Source organism: Miniopterus natalensis, chromosome 15, assembly GCF_054644295.1.
Source record: "Miniopterus natalensis isolate mMinNat1 chromosome 15, mMinNat1.hap1, whole genome shotgun sequence".
Lineage (NCBI taxonomy): Eukaryota > Metazoa > Chordata > Mammalia > Chiroptera > Miniopteridae > Miniopterus > Miniopterus natalensis.
Window position 1 is genome coordinate 6,685,961 of NC_142095.1, and position 25,076 is coordinate 6,711,036.

The following is a 25,076-nucleotide window of genomic DNA, read 5'->3' on the forward strand; positions in this document are numbered from 1 at the left end:
TCTGCAGAGTACTTATTACCATGTGCAGCTTTCCTTGACTATTTATACTTTATTGTCTGCCTCCCCCATAACTATATTATTTATGCTGTATTGCCTTCTTTATACTGAAGTTTCCATGAGAGCAGGGACAGTGTATGGCTTCCCCACTGCAACACCTTCAGCACATACTAGTTGATCAATAAATATTTTTGAATGAATGAATGAACAAATCACAACAGAAATAAAAACACTCCTTGGATTCTAGATTCTTATTAAAGATTAGGAAGAGAATGTCCTAGTGGTTGAAGAGAACATCTGAATTCTAGGGAATTCTGTGGGATTTTATTGGGAACAGATTAATTAAAAATTGCTTTTATTAAAATGGAATCAAAACAATATCATGTGCCCGACTGGTGTGGCTCAGTTGGCTGATGGTCATCCCATGCAAGAGATTACTGGTTCAATTCCCAGCAGGGCACATGCCTGGGTTTCGGGCTTGATCCCCAGTAGGGGGTGTGCAGGAGGCAGCCCATTGATGTTTCTATTTCTTTTTCCCTCCCTTCCTTTCTCTCTAAAAATCAATAAAAAAATATTTTAGAAAATTCTCAGGTTTAACTGCTTCTTTGGGTCTTCATTTCCTTATGAAGGCTCCCGTGTCACATAAAACACTTATTAAATAAATTTGTATGCTTTTCTTTTGCTAATCTGTCATTTGTTATAGGGCCTTAAAAGAACAGAAGGAGAAAGATATTTTTCCTCCCTTATAACACCATCTATTATTAGAGGATATAAGATAATTAGTAATTATTATTAACTTTGTTAGCAATGATAATGGTATTGTTACATATATTTTTAAGTTTTTACAGTTTTCCTAGAAAACCCAATGGAACACTTAGTACATGAAAATTTCTATACCTCAGTATCAGTGTTTTGTGGAAAGGTAAGGTTTATTTCAAAGCAACCTGAAAAGAGCGGTCAAGGGGTCCAGAACTACAAACTGGTAGAAAGGAGAACACAGTTACATGTTCAGCTGTTAGGTCTCAGTCGGGAGTCTCACCAATTCCTCCTGATCGCCAAGCACCTGCTGTTTCCTCTTCAGGTTGAAACTAACAAGGTAGACTTGAAGATGCCCATGATCTTTGTTATCCAAACACACCTATTTCAGGAAAGAGGATGCCTGGAGGCAACTTAATTGAGGGAATCTGCTTACTTATGAAAATAAATATTTACACTGAAATACAGTTAATTTTGTAGCCTTCTTCACATTTTCACACTTTTAGATGAGCCACAGAGATTTCCCTCATGTCTTCAGAAGTTGAGTTGGTAAAGATCCTGTCTCCGTTTCACCGGAAATGGACTCCATTGAATTACTCCTCACAACAGCCAGCTGGCAGATTACTCCATTAATTTTGAAGGACTGGTTGGGTTGGCATCTGCAATGGTAGCCAAATAAATGAGATTTCTGTGTAACACATGCTGGTACCTATGGGTGAAAAACAGGCACAAGTTAGAGTCTTGATTTTACTGAACATGAACAGACAAGTGGAAAAGAATTTACCTACTCTAATGGAAGACTCATCCACTGACTGGATAGTGATTCAGTGCTATCAACCTTCTTGTTCAACACGTTCAAGGAAAATGCGTCCATAATCCTACCTGTTCTCACTTATTTCCAAAGCCACCTCTCTAGGCCAAGCCACCATCACTTCTTGCTTAGTCTATGGAATTGAACCCATCTCCTAACTGGTTCCCCTGCTGTACCCCCGTACCCCTACTCTATTCTCCACGGAGCAGCCTGAGTGATCACTGTACAATTTAAGTTAGGATCGTGTCATAGCTCTGTTTAGTACCTTCCAACGGCTCCCTTCTCATTCTGAGTAAAGCTGAGCCCTTCCCGTGGCCTACAAGGCGCTACATGATCAGGGCCTCTAGTTACCTCTGATCTCACCTCCTGCTACTTTCCCTTTGCTTAGTGAGTTCTGGATGCAGCAGCCTCCTTGCCTACACTTAAAGCTACAGAGTACTCTCTGGCCTGGGGGCTTTTCTCTCTCATGCTCTGTCTCACGTACCTGCATAGCTGGCTCCCTTACCTCAGGTATCTACTTAAATGTGACATCAGAGATACCCTGTATAAAACAGCACCCTTCCCCCCACTTACCCTACTTTATTCTTATTCAAAGAGTTATTAGCATGTGCCTAATTATATTATTTCCTCCCTCTAGATTCCAGTGTGTAGAAGGTAAGCTCCACGCCAGCAGAGCTGTTGTTTTGGTCCTGATTTCTCAGTAGCTAACACAGTGCCTGGTACTCAGTAGTACTTATAAAATATCTGAACAAACTTAAAGCAGGGATGAAATACTTCCATGTGTGCTTCCTATGGTAGTGATTCTCAATCAGGGAGTAGAACTCCCTACCCAGGAAGAAAAGTCAGACTAGAGAGCAGGAAGCATGGCCTGTGCAATGTGAAAAAGCCCTCTAGGAGACTTTGATAACTTTCCTACCCATGGGGTGAGAATCACAGCACCAAACAGAATGTTTTGCAACTACTTTCCATATAGAAAAATGAGTGTTTACTATAAACTGTAAAAAAGCAAACTACCAAATGCTGGTGTCAAATGTAAAAACTTACCCAAAGATGGATTATCTCCACTATTCCACTGAGCTGTTCAGTGAAGGATTGTGGGTGATTTTTTAGGGGGTGGGAAAAGCATGGATTTCTTAAATATGACTTCAGTGACAATGAAAGAATAATTTACCTTGGAAATCTTTCACTGGTCTTTGTGTGTTAACATTACAAAGTTAGAAATGGGAAGGAACTTAGCAACCAAATGGTCTGACCCCACCCAACATAAAGCGAAAGGATCAGCCAGGGGTCCATGATAAGAAAGCAGCCACCACCCTCTCCCAGGAGCATGCCCACCCCTTTCTTCCCTCTCAGGCTGCATCTCCTAAACTCTAAGGGTCTCCACCAGACTTGCAAACAAGGGAGCAATGGGCAGTGGCAGCTCATCCCAGGCTAACTCCCTGGACCTGTCTCCAAGGCCCCTTTTCTCTGACTTCCCCCTGAGCCAAAGCAGCCCCACCTAGGCTCCCTCCTGTTGCCTCTTCTATCCTAAGCCCTTCCTTATCTCACTGTTCCCAGCTTTAATAAACATGCTCTCAAAAAAAAGAGAAGGCGGCCACCAGTCTCATCTCCTAAGACTACTTTTCCATGTGCTTCCCTCCCCATTCCTGTTGTCATCAGCTGACAAGGCTTCACGTGAAGAAGGCTTTGCAATGAGCGTAATTCAAGTTTTGAAGAGGGTGCTACATCCAACTCCAGGCTTCACAATGCAGAGTCCTGTGGTGCTGGGCAGGGAAGCAACCTCTCTGATCCTCATCTGCCATCGATCGCCCGAGACGACTAGTTCGGGACAGCTGTTGTATCACCACACTGGCTTCCGCTCCACTCAAAAGCCAAGGGAGGGAGCAGGGGACTTACTGGACGCACTCGTTCGCCCGGCCTTTGTTCTGATACTCGACGATACAGCGGATCAGCTGGTCATTCTCCTCCAGGAGCTGAAGGAGCAGAGAAAGGGTCGTCAGTGCCACAGGACAGCGAGACGTTAAGTAACCCGCCCAAGGTCTCACAGCCCAGTGCGAGGCTGTCCTGCCCCGGCACCCTGGCTGACTTGGCTTCCACCTCACCGGTGCCGCGAGTCAACACCGTAGGCACAAGGTCTCGGCTGGGATGCCGCCCGCTCCGGGAAGCTTCTTGCACCCGCGGCCCTTCCGGTTCTCGACTAAGAAACCCCTTCCCGTTGTCCGCGGCCGCGCTCACCCGCTGGATGGTCTCCTGGTTGACTTGCGCCTTGCCTCTCAGCCAGTCTGGGACGAAGGCCACCGACATCGCGGGCAGCCCGGTTGGAACCCGGTCCCGGGTCCCCGGCGCAGCTCCAGCAGCTGCAGACCAACTACTGCCGCAGCGGCGACCCACGACGGGGCGGGGCTCACGCTCTCGGCGTTGATTGGGTCCTCCCGCTTAGGAGGCGGGAACAGGCGGAACGTCGTTTGTGATTGGGCGCGCAGGAGTGACGGTCAGGGTCCCTGCGCCCGGTCCGGGAGTTCGGGAGTTGCTAGCGGATCCTGAAAAGCTGACTTGGGTGCAGGGCCAGGCATCAGCTCCTTGCTTTTTAACACTCTTTGTACAGTCTGGATATGCAGGAGCACCGTGCCCGGGTCACCCCAGAATCGTGGCTGGAACCCAGATATCTGGCTCCAAGTTCCCCCCTCTTCCGACAGCTCTCTTGTGCCTCCAGTTTTGCATCTGGAGGTGAACCCTGGGCATTGACTCCTCCAAAGCCAAACCCCGAAGGGCCAAGAAAAACACTGGTCTGAGCTTTATTCTTTGCTGAGGGACAAACACATACATGCCTGTTTTTCTTCTGGGCAATAATAATGTTTTATTGGGTTTACAACCCTAAAAGTCACCCTTATTGTCTCCATTCTACAGATGAGAAAACATAAGTAACCTGCCCGAGGCTCCATATTTGAAAGCTCTGGGGTTTTGTGGGCCTTCCTCATTTAGGCCAGAGCCTTGTACTATGTGACCTGCGGTGGGAGGAACAGGTCTACATTCATCCGTGTGAATGCTCTTTGAGAGAAACCCCAGCCTCTCTTCTGGCACATACACTACAGGGTTTGCGGTCTCTTACTAACCAAATCTCCTGTTTTACCTTGTGTGTGCCTTTTCCTACCTAGCCTTATGATCACTTGTCAGGTAGGCCAACCCTGACTCAGTGTGGGAGGAGACTATACAAGGGCATGAATATCAGGAGGCAGGGACCCCTGGAGGTGGTCTCCAACTTAACTCTCTCCTGGTTTTTGTGGGATTGTCTCTTTTTTAGTAATTTTCCTGTGCATCACCCATGTGGTGATGACTTTCAGAGGCTCTGTCCTGCACAGATCTTTGCACTGAACTGCACCCTGAATATTCAACTGCTAACATTGACAACCCAACCAGAAATCTCAAAGGTAACTCAAACTTGTCTAAGATGGAACTAAGGACCAATCTTCTCTCCAAAATCAGATCTTCCAGTGTTCTCCATATCTATGAATCCCTCCACCATCCATCCATGAACAGTGGCTTCACCCTTGAAGCGATTTTGTCACCCTTTCACATCAAATTCATCACCGAGTCCTGTTGAACTGGCTCCTACATTTCTCTGCAGACTGCCCAGTTCTCCTCATCACCATGGCTCCCGTCCAAGCTCCAGCTTCACCCTCTCTTGCCCAGATGACTGCACTGGCTTCCCACCTGGTCTGACCACCGCTTCCATGAATCTTCTCCATTTTGGTCTTAACTTCAGCAGCCAAAGTGATTTTTACAAAATGCAACTTGATCAGTATTCCACTGTCGTAAACTTTCTACCATGGCTTACAGGATCCCATATGGTCTTCCCCCTTCTAGTCTCCCTAGGGGCTCTCACTTTACTCCTTTTCTCTCTGAAGTCTGGATTTCATTTTTCTTAACTTTCTTTGCGGCAACATAGACATAAAATTTACCATTTAACCATTTTAAAATGTACAATTTGGTGGCATTTAGTAAAAGCGCATTGTTCTGCAACTCTCACCACCATCCATTCCCAGAATTTTTTCATCTTGCCCAACTGAAGTTCTGTGCCTATTAAATACTAACTCCCCCGGACCCCCCAACAGCATTCTTTTCACCCCTCAAGGAGTCCTCCTGCCTTCCACACAGAGTTCTTTATACATACTTTTCCCTCTGTCTGAAACCCTTTTCTCCCCTTTGTCTAGGTAGCTACTAAGCCAGTGTCCTGTTCTCAGACAGGCCTCCCTGGACCGCAAAGTCCAGGCCAGAAGCTCCTGCAAATGTTCTCAAACACCTTGCTCCTCTCTGAAGAGCTCATATCCCAGGTCGTATTCAAGCACACATTGTGTGATTGTTTGATGGGTGCTCTCACTCTGCCCTCCTCTCTTCACAGTTTTTAGTGTCAGGAGTTCCTCTCGTTGTCTGCAGTGCCTGGCACAGTGCCTGGCACATAGCAGGTGCTCAAAATTTGTTGGAACAATTAATGGACGAACTCTGCTTCCCAGTCTCCCTTGAGCCAGCCAGCCATCCGTGAGCGCCTCCAACCCAGACTGGGGCGCGCCCCTAGACTTTGGCACCTCATCCAGGTTGGCAGGAGGCTGTGCTCTTTGGTTTGCCTATCTCAGGTCTGCCGCCCAGCCTCGTGGACCTCGGCACCCACGCCCCGGGCGTGTCGCGCCTTCACGCTGAACCTCTTTGCATCCGCGCGTCAGTCCCGTCTGCTACTCCAACAAGAATCGAGTTTCGACCACGAGGCCTCCTCGCACCTCCGGACGTTGGGAACTACAGCCTCGGACCTCAAACCCACACGGGTGAGAGCCGCGAAATGGGTAGAAAGTTGGAAGGGGCGCGCCAAGCCACGCCTCCTCGGTATTTGGGTCGTAGCCCTTTAAGAACTACCTCCTTCCGGACTCAGGAGGGAGGGGCGGTGGAGGCGCGCCGGGATTGGTCGGTTCGGGTGCGAGTGTTCCTTAGCAGTAGCGAATGGAAGTTGAAGGCTTGCGCATGCGCATGGTCGCCTACCTGCGCCTGGGCCGCCCGTGATCCAGGCTGGGTCCGCCCCGTGGGCTAAGGTGGCGGAGGAGGCGGCGGGTGGCTCGGCGGCGCGGACGGGGGCTGCTGACTCCCGGAGGCCGCCGTCCGGGAGAGGTGAGGGCTGCCCGGCGGAGGCGGGCGTAGCGGCCCGTTAGCCGCGAGCAGGCGGGGTCCGGTGTGGCGCAGGGCGGACCTGGAGGTGGAGGCGATTCCGGGCCCGCCCCTCCGTCAGGCCCGGCCTGGCCCCCTCCCCGGGCTTCGCGGGCCGCCCACCTGACTCCCCCTCCAGTGCCCGCTACTCCCGGGCCTCCGGGATGAGCCCGAGCGCGCACCTGCGAACCCTCCGCGGGTAGATGCCCGTAGAGCTCCGCTTCCGGTGGGAGGAGACGGGGTGTGTCCAAAAGAGCGGGCGACGATTCCCTGCAGTACCCGCGAAGGCGCGATGGGAGTATTGCTTGATTTTAATAGCACGCTTCCCTCAGCTGCAGGTCCGATAAGGTGTGGTTTACCAGGTAGGGGGTGCCCTGGACCAGCTTTCCTGATCAGCAGGCGTAGGAGAAGGCGGTGTACTTTTGTGTCCATTGTAGGCTTACATCTAGACCTCCAGAGCCAGAGGGATAAAGCGCTCCAGGGAAGAATTAGGATAGAAGAAATCAAAGCCACCAAGGAATATGACCTGTGATGAAAAGTGGTGAAATCTGTGACATGGTCAGAAAAAAAAAAAAAAAAAAGCTCAGACCGATGGGTAGGGTAAGTCTTCATTAAATTTGACAAAGGGATTGATTCTGATAAAGAAAATTTTAGCAAATTGAAAATGTAAATAATTGAAAGCGGTGTAATCCTGCTAAATAGAATTAAAAGCCACCTAATAGCGTTTGTTTTAGATGGTGATGTTACAGCTCTGAATGTTTGTGTTTACACACAGAGGGCATTTGGGGGTCCCAAAGTTTTTTATTCTTCAAAGAGCCTCAGAGATCAGCTGCATCCAGAAGGTGACTGGTGGTCAGAGAGGAAAACTGACTTAATTCAAAGTAATACAATGAGGAAGGAGCAGTTGTAACAAGTGAAACTCTAGGTTCCCGTTAACAGGTCTCTGATTAGTTTTGAGTATCAGTGCCCTAGGAGAAGGAATTATTTTAGAGAAATAGAGTAGCTGTGATACCAAAGATTGGATTTGAGAAGCAGCAGTGTAGTGGAAAGATTATAGGCTTTCAAATATTTCCAATAATGAAGTTTGGGTTTGAATCCTGGCCCTACCGCTTGAGCCTTGAGCTACAGTCTTCCCACCCATCCAGTGTAGATTATGCCTGCCTCATAGTTATTAGCAATAAATAACATCATCAGTGTGAAAGTTCCTAGCCTGACATATAATATTAGTTATTATCAAGTTCCGTCCCCTACTCTCCTTAGCTTTAACAAATGACATCCCCAAGCAAAGTGGAACAGAGGAGCCTGCACGATCTACAAATCTTAGGTCCTGTGATGGAAGGTGAATTCAATAAGGGTGACATAACTCAATTTTGTTTTCTGTATTATGTAGATGAGGAGTGGGCAATATGCCTTATGGTGAAAACTTGTGTTTGAACATTTGTGTGCCAAATGAAACTTGTTTTGCTTGTTTAAATTGCTATTTTGCAAGGCCTGGTCATTTAATGCTGTGTTTCTCTCCCCCTTTCTTCCTCTCTTTTGGAGGGAGGAGGAGGAGTGTATGGGGCAGGGATTTGGGAGAGGGTTAAGGGTAAAGGGGAGAGAAAAAAATAAATACGTTGGGAACAAGGGTGGCCTCCAGCTAGGCACAAAGTCTTTGCTGATAGCATAGGGATTATCTGTAACATGAGCAGTTTATAAATGAGCTGAGAAGAGGGTTTAGGAAACAGGGGAGGCAGATGAAAATATTTTTGTCCAATCTAGAGTACCTCGGGGCTGTCTATTTGATTGCTAGTTCAGTTTCTACTTATAAGAAATTCCATCGATAGGAACCTCCTTCTCTTTTCCTCTCCAAGTAGAGATTTATTGTGGAAAAATGCTCATTGTATTACCACATGAACAACTGTAAACCTACTTTTGCCCCATCCTGTATAGGTCAGAATAGGGCAGGATCTGTGAACACACATTTCTTGTTTCAGTGAGCAAAAATAAGGCAGCCCCTTAGGTCATTCATTCGTTTAGTAGTTTTTATTGGGGGCTTCCTAATGTGTGGCAGGCACAGTGCAGGTTACAAGCTCCAATGGCCTGTAGAAGGAACTGGTAAGACCTGGAAGACAGACTGGTGTCTCTTTGTGAACACTCTGAGTCTGCTTTTGTCCTTGTGTAATATTTTTTCTGTAATTGTGGCATGATTTCCCAGATTCATTCCACTGCTTTCCTGTTTAAAACTAAATCTGCAAGCAGCTTTTATTTTAATAAAACCTGAGATGATAGTACCTTCCAGTTTGAAAATGTTATGTAGTCATGGAGCTGCTCACTATAAAACCCACCCTTCAACATTCATGCATAAATCATCAGAACTACAATTAATTAGCAGAAAAGGTTATTCTCGTAGAGATATTTAAAAATGACATTTGAACATAAAAAGTATGAGCATAATTTAAATAAGTGGTATAAAGACATTAAGTTAATATTTTTTATTTCAACTTTTATTTTAAAATAATTATAGTCACAGGAAGGTGCAAAGGTGGTACAGAGGGGTCCCTTGTACCCTTCACCAAGTTTTCCCCTTTGGTTACATCTTATGTAACTATACTATCAGATCCAGGAAATTAACATTGATATAAAGTGTGTATAGTTCTATCACATGTAGATTCCTGTAACCACCATCACAGTCAGGATACAGAATTATTCTATCACCCCAATGATTTTCCTCTTGCTGTCCCTTTATAGTCACACCTATTCCCCTGCCCCCCACCATCCCTAACCCTTGGCAACCACTAATCAATTCTCCAGCTCTATAATTTTGTCATTTTGAGAACATTACATAAAAGGATTCATATATATATGTGACCTTTTGAGGTTGGCTTTTTTCCCTGAACCCAGTGGATCTTGAGATCCATCCAAGTTTTTCTGTGTTTCAGTACATTCCTTTTTACTGCTGAGTAGTATGAATGTACTACTGGTATGAATGTACTATGTTTTGTTTAACCATTCACTATTTGTAGGACATTTTGGTGGTTTCCAGTTTGGGCTGTTACAAATAAAGCTATTATGAACAACTGTACACAGGTCTTTGTGTGGACATACATTTTTATTTCTCAAGGATAAATGCCCAGGAGTGTGATTGATAGATCCTTTGTTTATTACATGTTTAGTTTTACAAGAAATTGCTGAACTTTTCCAGATTTTACAGTCCTACTAGTAATGTATGAGGGATCCAGTTTCCTCATACTTGCCAGCATTTGATATTGTTGCTTTAAAACATTTTAGCTGTTTTGATAAATATGTAGTATTATCTCATTGTGATCTCAAGTTTCATTTCCCTTCATAGCTAGTGATGCTGAACATCTTTTCATTTGCTTATTGCCATCTGTATATCCTCTCGTGAAATGTCTGTTCATGTACTTTGCGCATTTCTAACGGGTTGTTTGTCTTTTTAGTGTTGAGTTTTGAGAGTTTTTTAAAAATATAAATTCCAGATATCTAAAGTACATGATCAGATATGTTCCCTCCTCTTGTATTTTTTGGAAGAGAATGTACAGAACTGCTGTTCATTCCTTTTTAAACATTTGGTAGAATTCTCAAGTGAAACCATCTGGGCCTGGAGCGTTCCTTTTCAGAAGTTTCAAAATTACATACGAAATTTTCTTAATAGGAAATGTAGTTACGGGCTTGTTGAAATGACCTGTTTCATATCGGGTGAATTGAGGTAGTTTTGCTTTTCAAGTTCTGTGTTGTCAGGCTTACATGTGAGGTTGCTCATGCTGTCTGTAGTTCCCTATTCAGTCTTCCCTGCCCCTGCCCTGGCAGGGTGGGGAGTTGAGGGGGCACCTCGTTACCACCAGGCAAGAGCAGGAGTCTAAAGCTCTTCGGTCGGCCTTTGCTGCTGGGCATGTGACGGCTACAGTGTTTTTCTGTGGTGTTTGGCTTCAGTAGAACTTCGGGGCCTAAAAGTTTTCTCTTTTGCTAGGCTGCACCTTTCTCTAGAGAGGGCAGGCTTCTTTTGTTGTTGCTGGGCTTGCCTTTTTTTTGTCTATGCCATTGGCATTTCTGGGTTGCTGTCTCCTCCAGCAGTTCGACTGGATATAGGAGCAAAAAGAAAAGCAAGGAAACTCCCAGCCATGTCATTCCTCAGGCCCCCAGGGTCTCTTAGCCAGTCTGCCTTCTCCCCACTGCTCAGGACCTTATGTTTATTTTATGTATAAGGTCCATAGGTTTTAGTTGTATTTAGTGGATATAGAAAAAAGTACTTCAACTCCACCTTTCCCGAAGCAGAAGTTTCCAGTTCATTCTTTTTTTTTTTTTAATATGTTTTTATTGACTTTAGAGAGAGAGGAAGGGAGACGAAGAGAGAGAGAGAAACATCGATGTGAGAGAAACATCAACTGGTTGCCTCCTGCATGCATCCCGATGGGGGATCGAACCCTCAACCTGGGTTTGCGCCCTGACTGGGGATCAAACCAGCGACCTTTTAGTGCACAGGACAATGCTCAACCAACTGGGCCACACCGGCCAGGGCCCAGTTCATTCTTTTTTGAGCAGTGGTAAGAGCGTTTGTTTAAGTACAGACTGTCCCATAATAGCTCAGAACCTGAATTCACAAACATCAAATCCCTACATTGTGCAAAGCACAATGGAGAATGCAAACATGAGCCTCTCTCTCTATGTTTTAAATTTTTTTCATCTTTCGAAATACAAAATGCATTTCCACAGAGGAAAGGTGTTGAGGGTGTTGTCTTTGTTCTTAGACCCTTGCACAGCAGCAGTACAATTCCTCCACCTCTCAGGCAGCTGTGCATTGACACCTCCCACATACACACAAACACAAGTAGCAGTTAGCATCACTGGGTCACCTCCAGTTAGGCACCGTAAATATTTTTAAATATTAAAAATGGCTGTGGATTTCAGTGGTTTGCAATACTAGTAACTAGTAACTGAAGAACATGTTCTATTTGCCTTGAATGCTATTTGATTGCCAGGATAGAGTGGATGCAGTGGAGCCAGGATGGGCTTCAGGGTCCTCTGCAGAGTGGTTCTTATGATTACTATCACTTGGGAAGGTCACTGTTTCCTTTTTATTGGTTCAGCATGATACCTGGCACATAGTAGATGCTCAATAAAGATAGCACTAGAGACAGTATTTTGGGGTTGACAGTTGGAATAAATGCATGCTGATTTCCCTTAGAAGAACATACACTCTACTCAGCTTCCAAAAGAGTATCTGTCTTATTTTGCCTCAGGTATTTCTGTCCTGTCTCTGACTCTCCTGGTATCTCATTGTTCATTGTATTTTTTTAAGCAAGTACTGTTCTTAGAAACATCTATATTATTAGTGTTCTTAAACACTCCTCTGCATGCATTGCAGAATGGCTCTAACTGATTAACACTGTTCTCACGGTAGCAGGCAAGTTGAAGGTCTTGCTTAGACCCTAAGCCCTTGTAATCCTCCCCTATCTCTGTCAGTTCTTTGTGCCCTGTAAGTCTTTAAAAACTGTTGCTAGCCCTGGCCGGGTGGTGCAGTTAGTTAGAGTGTCATCCAGTGCACAGGTTGGATTCCCAGGCAGGGCACATATGTGGGTAGGCCTGGGAAGGTCTCATGGAAAGGGTGGATTGGAGACAGGCCTTGATGTGGGTTTGGATATGGGGAGATTAGAAGAGTGGCAGATACAGGCGAAGAATACACAGGTGACAAAAGTGATGTGCATTCTGGGGGCTCCCCTTTCCCACAGCTCACAGGAACTGAGATGCCAGATAAGGTTACATCCCTAGAGTTCTTTGGAAGAGAGCCCAGCAATGTACCAACCTATTCACATCTTCTCAAGTAGGGGAGCTGATAAACAGGATCTATGAAACGGGAAGGGTGGGTGAATGGAAAGACCCTTTAAAGCTGTAATGGCCACCTCACTAATCCCTGGTTGCGGGGCTGCCACATGCAGATGTGCATGCTTATGTCCTGTACAGGCACCTGCAGAGTTAACAGATGGGGCTAAACCCCAGCCAGGCTGCTGCTACCCAGAGAAGTACCTTGTTCTAATTTGCTAAAGGCACCATGAGGGCTCAGAATCTGTTTCCTTTTGTTTCTTAATGGTGCTCACATATCAAGGCCAAATATTGAGGATCTTACTGTAATATAATTTGTTAAATGATTTCCGTTAGCCATCTGTAGGAGCTCAGCCATCATTTTGAAGACTGGCTCTGTATCAAAAATTTGCAGAAATTCAGGAGGACATGCTATGCTCTCTCAGTTCCACTTCTGCCCTCTGCTCTCCTTGCTACCTGCTTTAGGTTAGATGCTTAGAATCCCTCTACTGCAGGTGAGGATATGGCAGCTAAACTGCTCAGCACCTCCATCCCTGGGTGACCTAAATGCACCAGTCCCTGGACCCCATCCCTGCTGCTTCAGCGTCAGGCATGTCCTGTCCCTTCGGGGTCATCTTGCTGTCTGTGTCCTGCTACCCACTGGTATTGCTGTTGTTCCTGAGCCCTTTGGTCCTGCTTTTTTGCTTCTCTGTTCCTTTCTCCCTAATCCCGGTTGGTTTAATTCTGGAAAAGGAGAGATTCATTAGTGAGAAAGAATAGGAGGATTACACGTAAAGAAGAGACAGGGAGAAAAATTGGGAGTGACATAGCCGTAGAGGCAGGGAAATAATAATAGAAGCAACATTTGCAATTATTGGGGGTGCAGGAGAAGCAGGGCACATTTCGAGGGCAGGGTGTCTCTGGCACTGCCATCTGGTCCTCAGTAACAAGGTGACCTTTACTTCCCTCAGGTGTCCTCATGACTTCTCTTGCGGACCATGTCCATGATCCTCTTTGCCTGTGTGGTAAGGGTGAGGGATGGACTGCCCCTCTCGGCCTCCACTGACTTTTACCACACCCAGGAGTTTCTGGAAATCAGGAGACGGCTCAAGACTTTAGCCTTGCGACTGGCCCAGTATCCAGGTCGAGGTTCTGCACAAGGACGGGACTTCAATATACAGTAAGCAAGCATGTTCATTTTCCCAGAACAGCAGCGACACCGGGGTGACTTGTAACCATATGTGCAGGTAGCATTGTGCTGATCACAGTGTGTATTAAAAAGTAGATCCAGCATTCAGACAGTGGTCGGAGGTTGTGTGTGTTCACAATGGAGTCGAGGGGCCTCCAGCATTGCTGCTCCAGCTGTTGTCCCTGTGAGCTGAGTGCCCGTGGGCATTGGGAGGCCCGCCTTCAAAAAATGTACATGCCTTTAGTTCAGTAGTTTTTTTCTGCACTAGATGCAGGCGTGGGAAAAGGGTGAAGAGGGAAGAGATGCTAGATTAAAATGGCAGGGAAGGAAAAGGAGAGTGAGAAACCAAGAAAATAAGAAAAAAGACTTGACTTCAGGTTTTGCTTTTTTAGCGTGGGTGCTCAGGAGCAAGCACTGAGCTGCATCCGCCCACGTCTGACTACTTTCTCCGGGTGCCTGAAACCATCTTCCTCATTGCGCTGTGATAATGTGACATCCTATGGGAACTTGGTGCTGGGCCTCAAATAGGAAGCCTTTTCTTTGTTAAGGGAAAAAGTCCAGGACTCAAGTGAAATTCTGGGCACTTCCATTTTTTGAAAAGTGCAGTATAAAATGTTCTACTCATTTGTATTTTGAATTTAATAGTCACCATTTTCACAGAGGAAACAGATCTTTTTCCTTACAGGTGAGCAGTACCGTAGCTTATTTTGTAGTTAAGGAATTGAATTACTTTCCTAGGGTTGCCATAACAAATTACCACAAACTGCCTTTTAAAAAACACAGAAATTTATTCCCTAACAGTTCTGGAGGCCTTAAGTCTGAAGTCAGGGTGTCAGCAGGGCATGCTCTCTCTCAGGCTCTAAGGAGGAATCCTTCCCGTGCCTCTCTAGCATCTCCTGGTGGCTGCCAGCAGTCCTGTCACTCTGTGTCTTCCAGAAGCCTCACTCCAGTCTTTGCCTCCTTGGTTACATGGGCTTCTTCCTTCTGTCTCTGACCAGGTTTCACACCAGTCATGGATGAAGGCCCACCCTAATCCGTTATTCCCCAATCCATTGTGACCTCTTTTTATCTTGATTGCATCTGCAAAGACGATTTTCAAATAAGGTCATATTCACTGGTAATAGGAGTTAGGACTTCAGCATTATCTTCTGAGGGGACACAATTCAGCCCACAAATAGTGGTCTTCTTCCAGATAGGAGCACCTTCACCCTAGAGAGACTTAGGCTCTGCTGGGAAGTTTCTTGTACAAGGAGGAACTTTTTAAAACTTGGAAACATTTTTATGTAGACGTCCAAGTACAATAAAGTTGGTGGATCAATATAACCTAAAAACCTTTATGTCAGAAACACCCAGAAATGTGAGTAAATATATATAAAAATTTAAACAAATGTGTAGCTGAGGAAATCCCAAGGTGCCAGAAACGAAGGGGGAACAGAATGACGAGGTGGGAAGTGTGTGGACTGATGCTGAGGCTCCTGGGTAACCAGTCATAGTAAACTCAGGGTGTGAGTTTCAGCACCACGAAACAGAGGCCTTTGAGCTTATGCAGAGTGAGGGGTCAGAGTAGGACCCATGCATAAAAGTGGGTTTCAGCCCTAGTGCAACGATGGGGAGAAATAGTCTACCCACCAATACAGGGGTAACTCATCTCTAGTTGCCTTTGAATGAGAAGCAAAAATAAAATCTCCCCTAAGAAACTGACACCCTGCTTCTGTCCCTCATGTTGGATTAGAGCCTGAGTTTATACTTTATACTCCCCACAGGCTAGGAATTCCCAAGCCCAGGTTCAGATATCAGTGTTGTTCCAGACTGATGGCCCTGCAGAGTGGCAGGCCAAGGCAGACACAGACCCCTCTGGGAGAGTGCGCCACAAGTCAGACCTCACGGGAGTCTTCCAGGCGAAAACAGGCTCCGCAGTGATGAGCTCTCAGTAAAATGACCGAAACACTGGAGGAGATAGTCCTCGATGAGTGGGAGTCAGTAGACACCACAGCAAGGGGAACTAGAGTCCCCAGAACGCAAAATGATAGCGTGATAGCCTGAAAAGGAGTAGGTTTTATTTTGGGATGCACGTATGAGCTAACATGAGAAAATCTTTTGATGTAGATTAAAAAAGAAAACCGTTTTCCTCTAAGATACAGAGAAGTCTGAGGTTCCTTCCCTCTGATGGAACATACATCCTCACTGTGAATAAGTAGAGTGATCACACGGTGTCAGTGGCAAACACTGCTGTGCATTTGAGAGGAAGTGTGAGAAAGTCCCAGTCCCAGGTGGGTCTAGCTGAGGACACACATATATGCAGCAAACAGCTCCAGGACTGTTCAAGGCAAAGCAAGTCCAGAGTTGAGACGAGGTTGCGTCTGGGTGTTGGGTGGGAATCCATGGGTCTCTTCCTGGTAATGTAGATGTCACCCTTTTGTTTCAGCTTTTCTTCGTTGGGGGATGTGGCCTGCATGGCTATCTGCTCCCACCAGTGTCCAGCAGCCATGGCTTTCTGCTTCCTGGAGACCCTGTGGTGGGAATTCACAGCTTCCTACGACACCACCTGCATTGGCCTAGCCTCTAGGCCGTATGCCTTTCTGGAATTTGGTTTGTAACCCTCCTTTGTATTTACTGCTCTCTCTCACGGTATGTGTAGATTCATAGTTTAGATTAGGCCTTGACCATCAAGGAAAGTCATTGGAGGTGCAATAAAAGATCACTGGAGAAGAGCCGTGTACCATGAGATTTCACAGTGATGGAAGAGGTCTGGAAACTTCCAGGTTTATCACTCTGGCTTGTCATCTCTCCAGAGCCTAGGGGCAGGGTGGAGGCATGGTGAGAGCTATATAGGTTAGTCACCACAGCCCTCGAGAGCAGGGTCAGTAAACTGTGGCCCATGGGCCAGAACCTGGTTTTGTAAATAAAGTGGAGCATAGCCACGTTCAGTCCTCTTCGGGTAGCCGGTGGCTGCTTTGGCCCGTCACCAGCAGAGTTGAGTAGTTGTGACAGAGACCATGTGTGGCCTACAAGCCTAAAACGTTCACTCTCTGGCCCTTTAAGAAAATCGTGCCCACCCTGCTTTAGAGCTTACGAGGCTGAGAAGCGGACTTGTTCAGAAAGCGAGAATAAGCATTTAGAAGTTCTTACAGTGATTTGACTTTCCTCCAGGATGTTTTATTGTATCTTATCAAAGTATTAGTCTGCAGGAGTTTAGAAATAAGAGCAAACTGGTCCTTCACTCGGGTCTGAGAAGCGCTGCTCTGGACGAGTATGCTGCCTCCTGGGTGCCGACAGGCCTCGGGTGCGGGGGCAGGGCTCGGGGCTGTGGGCCGCAGCGTGCTGATGAGAGTGGAAGGACTTTTTCTCAGGTGTGAGCTAAGTCACTCAGCTCTTGGGAGGACAGGAGTAGAACTGCAGTTGGAGGACACCTGTGGTCTGTGTGGACAGCTGCTGTCTCTGTGACGCTCCTGAGTGAGGGGCTGGCAGCAGTCGGCTCTGTGGGTCAGGTGCAGGCCAGCACCTGGACGTGTTGCCGCTTATGCTCTCTAGCTGTAGCCATAGCCCTCACCGTCCCTCATGTGGCCTACTGGCCGGCCCATCGGGGATCCAGCCAGCACCCTCTTTTGGTGTCACCAGAAGGTGCTGGGGAACTCCCTGGTAGGCAGGCCCCAGCCTGGTCGACCTGTGGCATGGACTGAGAGTTCTGTCCCTGACTCCCTGGGAGCCCTAGTCAAACACCTGCTCTCAGCCCAGCTTCTTCCTGCGAAGAGGGCATGCTGTCCCCAAACAGGTCACAGCCGCAGTGTCCCTTGGTCGTCATTTGACTTGGAACCAGTGGCCTGTGTTCTTCTCTCCCCTCATCTGTACTCGTGCCTTCTTTCTGAAGTGGTGCGTGTGCCCCAACTTCCCAGCTCGTGTCTGCCCATTATTGAGTGAGTGGGGTAGGAGGAAAGTGTATTGATGTTAGACTCATAAGCGATTTTACTTTGCCGGTATGTATGAAACTTTGCTTCAGATATTCATTAAAACTTTTTTTATTTGTTAATACTAACAAATAAAAAAATTAAAATCAATACCTTTCCAATATATAATCCTAGTTTGCACAACACATTCACATGTAATTTTTTTCTCACATGCCTTTCTTGAGATAATCAGGTTGAGAATAACCACCCCCATTTTTTAAGCTTAGAAATATTCTGAGTTGCCCAGGATTATACTGTCACAGGTGGCTGAGCTAAGAACCGAGTCCTTACCCCCGGCTCCCTCATCACTGAGGCACTGGAAGGCAGTGTTGCCTTCTCTGTAGAGAGCCTATCACATTTTTATCCCTCTGCTCTAGAGAGATCAATGAGACTGCTGATGATAGGTAGTGGGTATTTGACCTTTATGTGCAGCTTGACACACTTGAGAAGCTGGCTGACATTAGCTTGCTTGGAAATGTAAAGTTCATTTTGTATATATTGTCTTATAACATCCTTGTGATGAAAATGCTCAACTTGGGGTGCTCTCTTTTTGCAGACAGCGTCATTCAGAAAGTGAAGTGGCATTTTAACTATATGAGTTTCACTCAGTTGGGGAGCAGCTTAGAAAAAATTCAGGAGGAGCTGGAGTCACAGCCCCCGGCGGTTCTCACTCTGGGGGACACAGACGCTGCAAATGGGGTGATGAACGGCCGCACGCAGATGCACCTGGAGCCTGGTAAGTGGCCTGCTGCTCTCTGATGTTGATGAAGGGGATATTATATACTTCAAAGGGACGTGGCATTCTTTCACTAGGAACGTATTTTGGGGGGGTGTATAAAATATCTGGGGGAAAATATGGACTTACCTTGCTTCCAGATGGCTGTCATAAAAAACTTGACTATTATGACAGTGAGTTGATCTGAGGGGAGTTGACTCATGACATTCAGGAGAGAGTGACTTGGCAGGTTGTTTTCTTACCCAGGGTGAAGTCTACTGGTTTAAATGTTGTAAAGAGATTCATTCTCTTTTGCTGGAAGTCACTTATACAGATTTGTACATCTATCTATCTATCTATCTATCTATCTATCTATCTATCTATCTATCTATCTATCATCTATCTATCTATCATCTATCTATCTATCTCCCTCCCTCCCTTGACAGTGAATGCTTATCTCATCACTGCGTGAAACATCACAAATCTCCTGCCCTCCTTGATGGAGGGAGGGGAAGGCAGGGGTAGAGCCGGGGCTTCTGGTGCCCTTGCTCTCTGGTTCTCCGTGAGACCTGGGGACATCCCTCTGTCCCTGAGGATACCTGAGTCCTTACCTGAAGAGCCAGGCATTAGAGAATGCGATCCCCATGCCCGGCATTCTGTGACAGCCTGGCCTTAGCCACTCGGTGCCTAGTGTATCGCGAAGCATGATTGTTGGCATTCCTTGTTTACAATTACCCATAATTAAACCAATTTTTAATTAAAGTGGATATTTACATTATAAGACTTGAAATTATGTAGAGCTGAATTTTGCTCTGAAAGAAAGAGCTGTTTATACTATAACAATCTAATTATTTTAACTGCCTTACACTAAACTCATTGCTTGAATTTTAAAAATTGTATATTTAAAGTGTTCATGATTTTGGCTTAACTTTGTGTTTTAATGTTTCAACCAATAAATTCCTGAATTGGCTCTCAGTAAGTTGTAATTTGTGTCGGGGATGAACTTAACTTTTGTGGAAGGAAGACTGGGTAGCTGAACCTCATGGCTCTCCTTTGCCGTATCTGAAGACGGGGTGACTTTGTAATATAATATATGTTTTGTTTTTTAACCACTTAGACAAGAGGAGCAAATACAGAAAGTGTCAACTTACCTGTCTTTCTAGGACACTATACTGTGCTTTGACTCACCCTATTGTCCCGAGGCTAAAATCCTTACAGGTAGCCTGTTCTGTTCTAACAGGAACTTTGACTTGCTCGGTGGAAACTAACACACTAACAGTAGGCACCAGTGGGGTTGCGGCTGGATAGTTGTGTGTGTGGCGTGTGTGTGCATGTTTGTGTATGTGGGAAATGTAAGGACAGGAAAGGATGGTTTGGAAGGAGCATAGGAAGAGAATGGATGGGACACCGTTTAACTTTGTGAACCAGGGTCAACTCCAGCAGTTATCTTTAGAGAGAGAATGGCCATTTCTTCCTATTAGAGTTCCAGAAGCAGCTTGTAGCCTAAATAATCGGTGTTTCCCTCCTCTTCCCAATTATGTTAGAATTTTTAAAATGACATTTGCTGGGAATTTCTGTGCAAGTGCACATGACACTGAATATTGTCTTTGTCAGAAAAAGAGTGGATGGAGCATTCACAGGCTGAGGATTGACATGTTTAATAGAAATGCTTTCAGAAACTGACAGCTAATTTACAAATAAAGCTGTAAGTTGCTTTAAGTCAGGATTTCTCCACCCTGCTGACATTTCGTACTGGATAGTTCTTTGTTGTGGGGGCTGCCTTGTATGTACATTGTGGGATATATAGGAGCATTCATCGCCTCTATCCAGTGGATGCCAGTAATGTCCTATCCCCCATGTGACAACCCAGAATGTCTCCAGACATGGCCACATGTCCATTGAGGGGCCATATCGCCCCCGGCTGAGAACCACTGCTTTAGAATGGAGATTAAACACTTGAGAAACCTGCACTTGCTCAGACAATGTTTCCCAGATCTCGGGTTCCCAGATCCATTCTGTCCTTCGTTTCTTGCCTTCTCCCCCTCTAACTACAGCTGCTGTTTAAATTAATATGTGTGTTTAGCATAACCTATCATTAGGGGAGGACTAGTTAATGTCTTTGTTTATTTCTTTCCATGTGGAAATTATTTTCACTAGACAATTATTATTATTTTCATTGTGAAGCTCCTAATTTCCGGATGGAACCAGTGACGGCCCTGGGCATCCTCTCGCTTGTTCTCAACATCATGTGCGCTGCTCTGAATCTCGTCCGTGGGATTCACCTTGCAGAGCATTCTTTACAGGTAACCTTTTCATTACAGTTTAAGAGGAAGGACACATGGTGGAAGGATCTGATGGTCAGACATAGTCCCTGCCTCGTGAGCACGAAGCAGAGTATGGTGACCTCCTTAGTGATGTGATGGGAGGAATTAGGGAAAGCTTAGTATTGACAGATGAGCAGGATTTTGAAAGGTGGTGGGGTTGTTGGGGGCATTTCAGGTTGAGGGCTTAGCACAGATGCGTGGGGACAGGTGGGTGCAAGGTGTGTCCAGGTCATTGAAAACAATTGCATGTCAACCCCTGTTCTGATAATAAACAGGCACTTGTGTCTCACGCAGCCAGGGGTTGTGTGCTGTCAACCATACCAGGTTGGATAGTGTTTCCTTTCACTTAAATATTCCTTTCTCGTGTTCCTCCTGTTTGTTTTAGATCGCCCACGAGGAAATCGGAAATATTCTGGCTTTTCTTATTCCTTTCGTAGCCTGCATTTTCCAGGTGAGTGAAATGTTAATACTGTGGTGAGTGTGTTAAAACGATGGCCTTATTTTGTTCTATTGTTGGAACCATCAACAAGTTTCTAGGTTCTGTTTTTGTTCCACCAGGGCCTTGGTTAAAATCATGAACAATACCACCTCTTAGCGGAAGGACCCTAGGCCCATCCTGCCCAATCCTCTCATTTAACAGAACAAGAACTTTGGGCTCAGGGGAAAGCCACTTGCCCTGCGGAGGCAGACTAAAGGCAGGAATTTGGACTTGCCTCCCAGGAAGGGTGGGATGAGCTTGCAGGGGGATGGGGTTGGGCCTGACTGGTGTGAGGCAGGATCTCCCTCCTGCTTGTTGTTGGACGACCCAAGTTCAGAAATGTCTTCCTATGGAATTCACATCTATGTTACATCTACATATGTGTTTTTAAAACAAGGACTAGGTAGAAAATGTTGTTAATTGTAATACTATCTGACTCAAATATGTCCTTAGAAAATAAGACAAAAATTATAACATTAACTAGAGAGCTTTATTATTTAGTTATTTTCAGATAAGCTGCATATGTAAGGGGTGGAGTAAAAAGGAGCTTTTGAATCTGCAGAAGTTAATTTTAGTAAAAACCTGACTTTAATTCTCTTTACTTGCCCTCCATTGGGCTAGGATTTTAGTACTTTCTCCTCATCTTTAAGCTTTAAAAAAAAAATTAACATGTCTTTTCTTAGGGCACTTTTTCCTCTACATACATTCTAAAATAGTGTATTTTTAAGAATTACGTGATTGTGCAAGAAGAAATTTTCAACCCCAAATGGAAAATGCACTCATTTTTTAGAAATGAGTCTCCAAAACCTTGGGAGTTGCCTGTGGACTGTTTCCAGGAGCTGCGTGTCAGGGCTTCACGGGATCTTACAGCTCTACGTTCATGCCTCAGCTGCCTTCTCATTTGTTAGCTCTTCCCATGGGGATCTCTCCCTCCCACTGTAGCTGAGCCTTTGTCAGATTGCTCTGTGTTTTGAGAATGTGCTTTTTTAAAAAAACATCAAACCAAAAGGCTGTTTCTACCTTTTACAGAACAATACCAGCCTCTTTTCCATGTGATAGCCCTATACAAAGTATAAGACCCTCTCCCTGCTGTGAGACCTTTCCCTGTCTCTAAGACGCTTTTGAAGACAAGATAAGGGAGCTGTCTCCAGAACAGCAGACCCTATGTAATTGCAACAGGAAAAGCTAAAATAGGGAAAGCATAGCTCCTCCCACTGGCTTTCTTCCCCGTGGTGAACGCCTGAGGGACACCGTCATTGGGAGGCCAGTCAGGGTGTCCTGGCCTGGCCGTCTGCCCCTCACCCCCACCTCTTCTTCCTCTGCAGCCCGCAGCCTGGGCATTTTTGTCTATATTTCCTAAACTTTCAAGAGTGCAGTGTTCCAATTCCTCCTTTGATACCTGTTTCACTTTCCTTCTCTCTTCCAAATCTCCACTTCATCCGGTGACTAACAGCGACTCACCCAGCGAGTCCCAGCCCCACTGTAATGAATTCCGAGTAGTAAGCTAAAGTGCATGAACCGACGCCATCGGCAGGTGCGCGAAGTGAGCCTTGCACCTGGCCGTCTCTGATCGGGCTCCCCTCCTGGTGTCGTTTCAGTGTTACTTGTACCTGTTCTACAGTCCAGCCAGGACGGCGAAGGTGGTGCTGATGCTGCTCTCTATTTGCCTGGGCAACGTGTACCTGCTTGGGCTGCGGAACCTCTGGCAGATCCTTTTCCACATCGGAGTGGCCTTTCTGTCCTCACACCAGATACTGACGAGGCAGCTTCAGGAGAAGCCCTCTGACTGTGGAGTATGAGGAGCGGACCCTTCGATTTTCACAAGAGGGTCATCCGTGTTTCTCTTTTGGCTTCTCGACTCCAACTCACGTTTCCATCCTTGAAGTTCATTTCGACCCAGGTGGACTGATAGCAAGACTTGGGGGCTTCTAACAGGTGCAGCTGGGGGCATGAGATCCCTCAATACCCAGGCCCGGTGTCATGCTGAGCATTGCTGCCGGCTCTCCAGTTCGGCACGTTTACCAAGGACAGCAGGCGCTGGGGGCTCGATTCAGAACGGGCGTTATTGGAAGATCAGAAAGGAATTATTTTGGCCTTTTAAACTGAATGATGCAATAAACCACTAGATTCGGTAATACCAGTTTTAGTAATTGGCAATTGTCTTTGAGGAATTGCTTTCAAATCTGTATCAGCTTTTCAGTCTAGATGTGACTCGATTCGTTCTTTAGAGGGTCAGAACAGGGTGAATTAAACACTTAAAAATATGGATCTTGAATATAAACAAGATAAATTTTGTTTATATTTTTTGATAACTTAGGATAGTTATCAATATGATACTTTTAGAATAGCTCAATATATTTTGGGTATAAATTGAACTCCATTTAGGGTAAGGACAGACTGAAGCCAAGAAAATGGTTCGGAAAGCTCAGTTTATTTAATTTATACGTAATCTTGTGTGGTGATGCAACTGTGTGGGTACAGAAATGTTTCGTATTTATTCACAGGATATATCTGAATATTTTAAAAATTAATTGAGCAACTAGTGCTACTGGATCATAAGCTTATAAGCATGAGCAGAAATGAGGATTTCAGGATTCCTTGTGGCGAGTCGTGAACTGGAGTAAGTGAGGGCCACACGGGTTCACGCAGGTGCACTTGATGGACGCCGTCGGCCGTGCACGAGGCGGCCGGGGCCTGTCATTCTAATGAAGAAGAATACTTGACCCTGTTCCCAGAAGACCTCCCAGATTAATCACTCCTCTATACCTTTTCCATTCATCTTAATTGGGTCAAGGGCCTCATTTTTTATGAATAAGAGTTAAGTAGGTGTTAACTTTTTAAAAGCTTTATAAATATGTAATTAACCCTGTGCTCTGAAAAGTTCCTTTTGTATCTCTCATTGTCAAAATACTGATCATAGTTTTCCAAAATGTGGGTCTGAGTCAGATCCCTTAGGTTTTGCAGTACCAGTCAAGAGGCCATTTCTGAGACTTGCCCTTGGATTGTTCTTGATAGAAGTCTGGAACCTGAACATCTCAGCCACAATGGCATGGGATACTTCGAGTTGAGTTATGTAGTCTTGATAAATTAAAAAATCCCATTTTGATAAAGTTGAAAACCATTGCAAGAAATACTGCGCACATGGGGAAAGCAAGAATATTGTTTCAGCGAATTTGGTTGTACTCAGTTATTACTGGTGGTGTACTGTTACTGAGCTACCTTGGTATCACTTTAAGAAAGACAAACTTATGTGACTAGAGACTGTTGGGGAAATGTTGCCAGAGTAATTTTATTTTCTTATAACAGAATTTTCTATTTTTAATCAAATAAAATATCTGAATATGAAAGTTCTATTGGCAACATCCTCAGTTGGAAACTTCAGAGTAGTCTTTCCATTGGTTTTGGTTAGGCATAATTTTCTGCATGTCCAGCAGGTGGATGTTCAGGCTTTCTGGGAGATCATTTTGAAGAGATGGGAAAATAGAGTGGGAAGCCAAGGAGGCGAGACAAATCCTATGCTAGAAGCACAAAAAAAGCTTTAAAAGTTGGTAGAGCAGCTTACAAATGACTTGTTTTCTTTTTTAGTGCTATGGGTGCTGCCATGTAGCGCTATACCCCAGATGCTCGGGTGTCTGAGCCTGTGACCCACATTCAGCAAGCATTACAGGCAGTCCTTGAAGGGGTCTCCCTCCTGGGGACTGCCCCCTGCACTAGTGGCCCTGTTATCCACACTCCGGTGAATGTGCTCTTCATCAGGTTACACCTGCCTGGGGTTTGGGATTTATTTTGTAAGTCAAAGGTTGAAGAGGCACTAGCCAAGCAAACTAATGACCGCATAAGCACTGTTTAGCTTACAGTCAGCTAATAGAGGCC

The 25,076-nt window shown here is 45.6% G+C and overlaps 2 protein-coding genes across 7 annotated transcripts; one reads left to right on the forward strand and one right to left on the reverse strand.

Moving 5' to 3' along the window:
* Positions 1-299: 299 nt before the first annotated feature.
* SS18L2 (SS18 like 2) lies at positions 300-4,640 on the reverse strand. Of its 2 annotated transcripts, none has more exons than XM_016196149.2 (3): positions 3,800-4,640; positions 3,461-3,537; positions 300-1,412 (listed from the first exon to the last, which is right to left on the reverse strand). In XM_016196149.2, exons 1-3 carry the CDS (start codon positions 3,866-3,868, stop codon positions 1,280-1,282), a joined length of 279 nt encoding a protein of 92 aa, XP_016051635.2. In that variant the 5' UTR covers positions 3,869-4,640; the 3' UTR covers positions 300-1,279. The 2 variants fall into 2 exon arrangements, with proteins under 2 accessions (XP_016051635.2, XP_016051636.2); XM_016196150.2 differs by having other exon boundaries at positions 300-1,462; positions 3,800-4,625.
* A 1,596-nt stretch (positions 4,641-6,236) lies between these two features.
* Positions 6,237-23,343, forward strand: SEC22C (SEC22 homolog C, vesicle trafficking protein). 5 transcript variants are annotated; one of them, XM_016196137.2, is made up of 8 exons: positions 6,237-6,381; positions 7,192-7,354; positions 13,525-13,733; positions 16,168-16,331; positions 18,243-18,422; positions 20,586-20,704; positions 21,111-21,176; positions 22,802-23,343. In XM_016196137.2, the coding sequence occupies exons 3-8, from the start codon at positions 13,552-13,554 to the stop codon at positions 23,000-23,002; spliced, it is 912 nt and encodes a 303-aa protein (XP_016051623.2). In that variant the 5' UTR covers positions 6,237-6,381; positions 7,192-7,354; positions 13,525-13,551; the 3' UTR covers positions 23,003-23,343. The 5 variants fall into 5 exon arrangements, with proteins under 5 accessions (XP_016051623.2, XP_016051624.2, XP_016051626.2 ...); XM_016196136.2 differs by lacking the exon at positions 6,237-6,381 and adding an exon at positions 6,673-6,718; XM_016196138.2 differs by lacking the exon at positions 7,192-7,354.
* Positions 23,344-25,076: the final 1,733 nt, after the last annotated feature.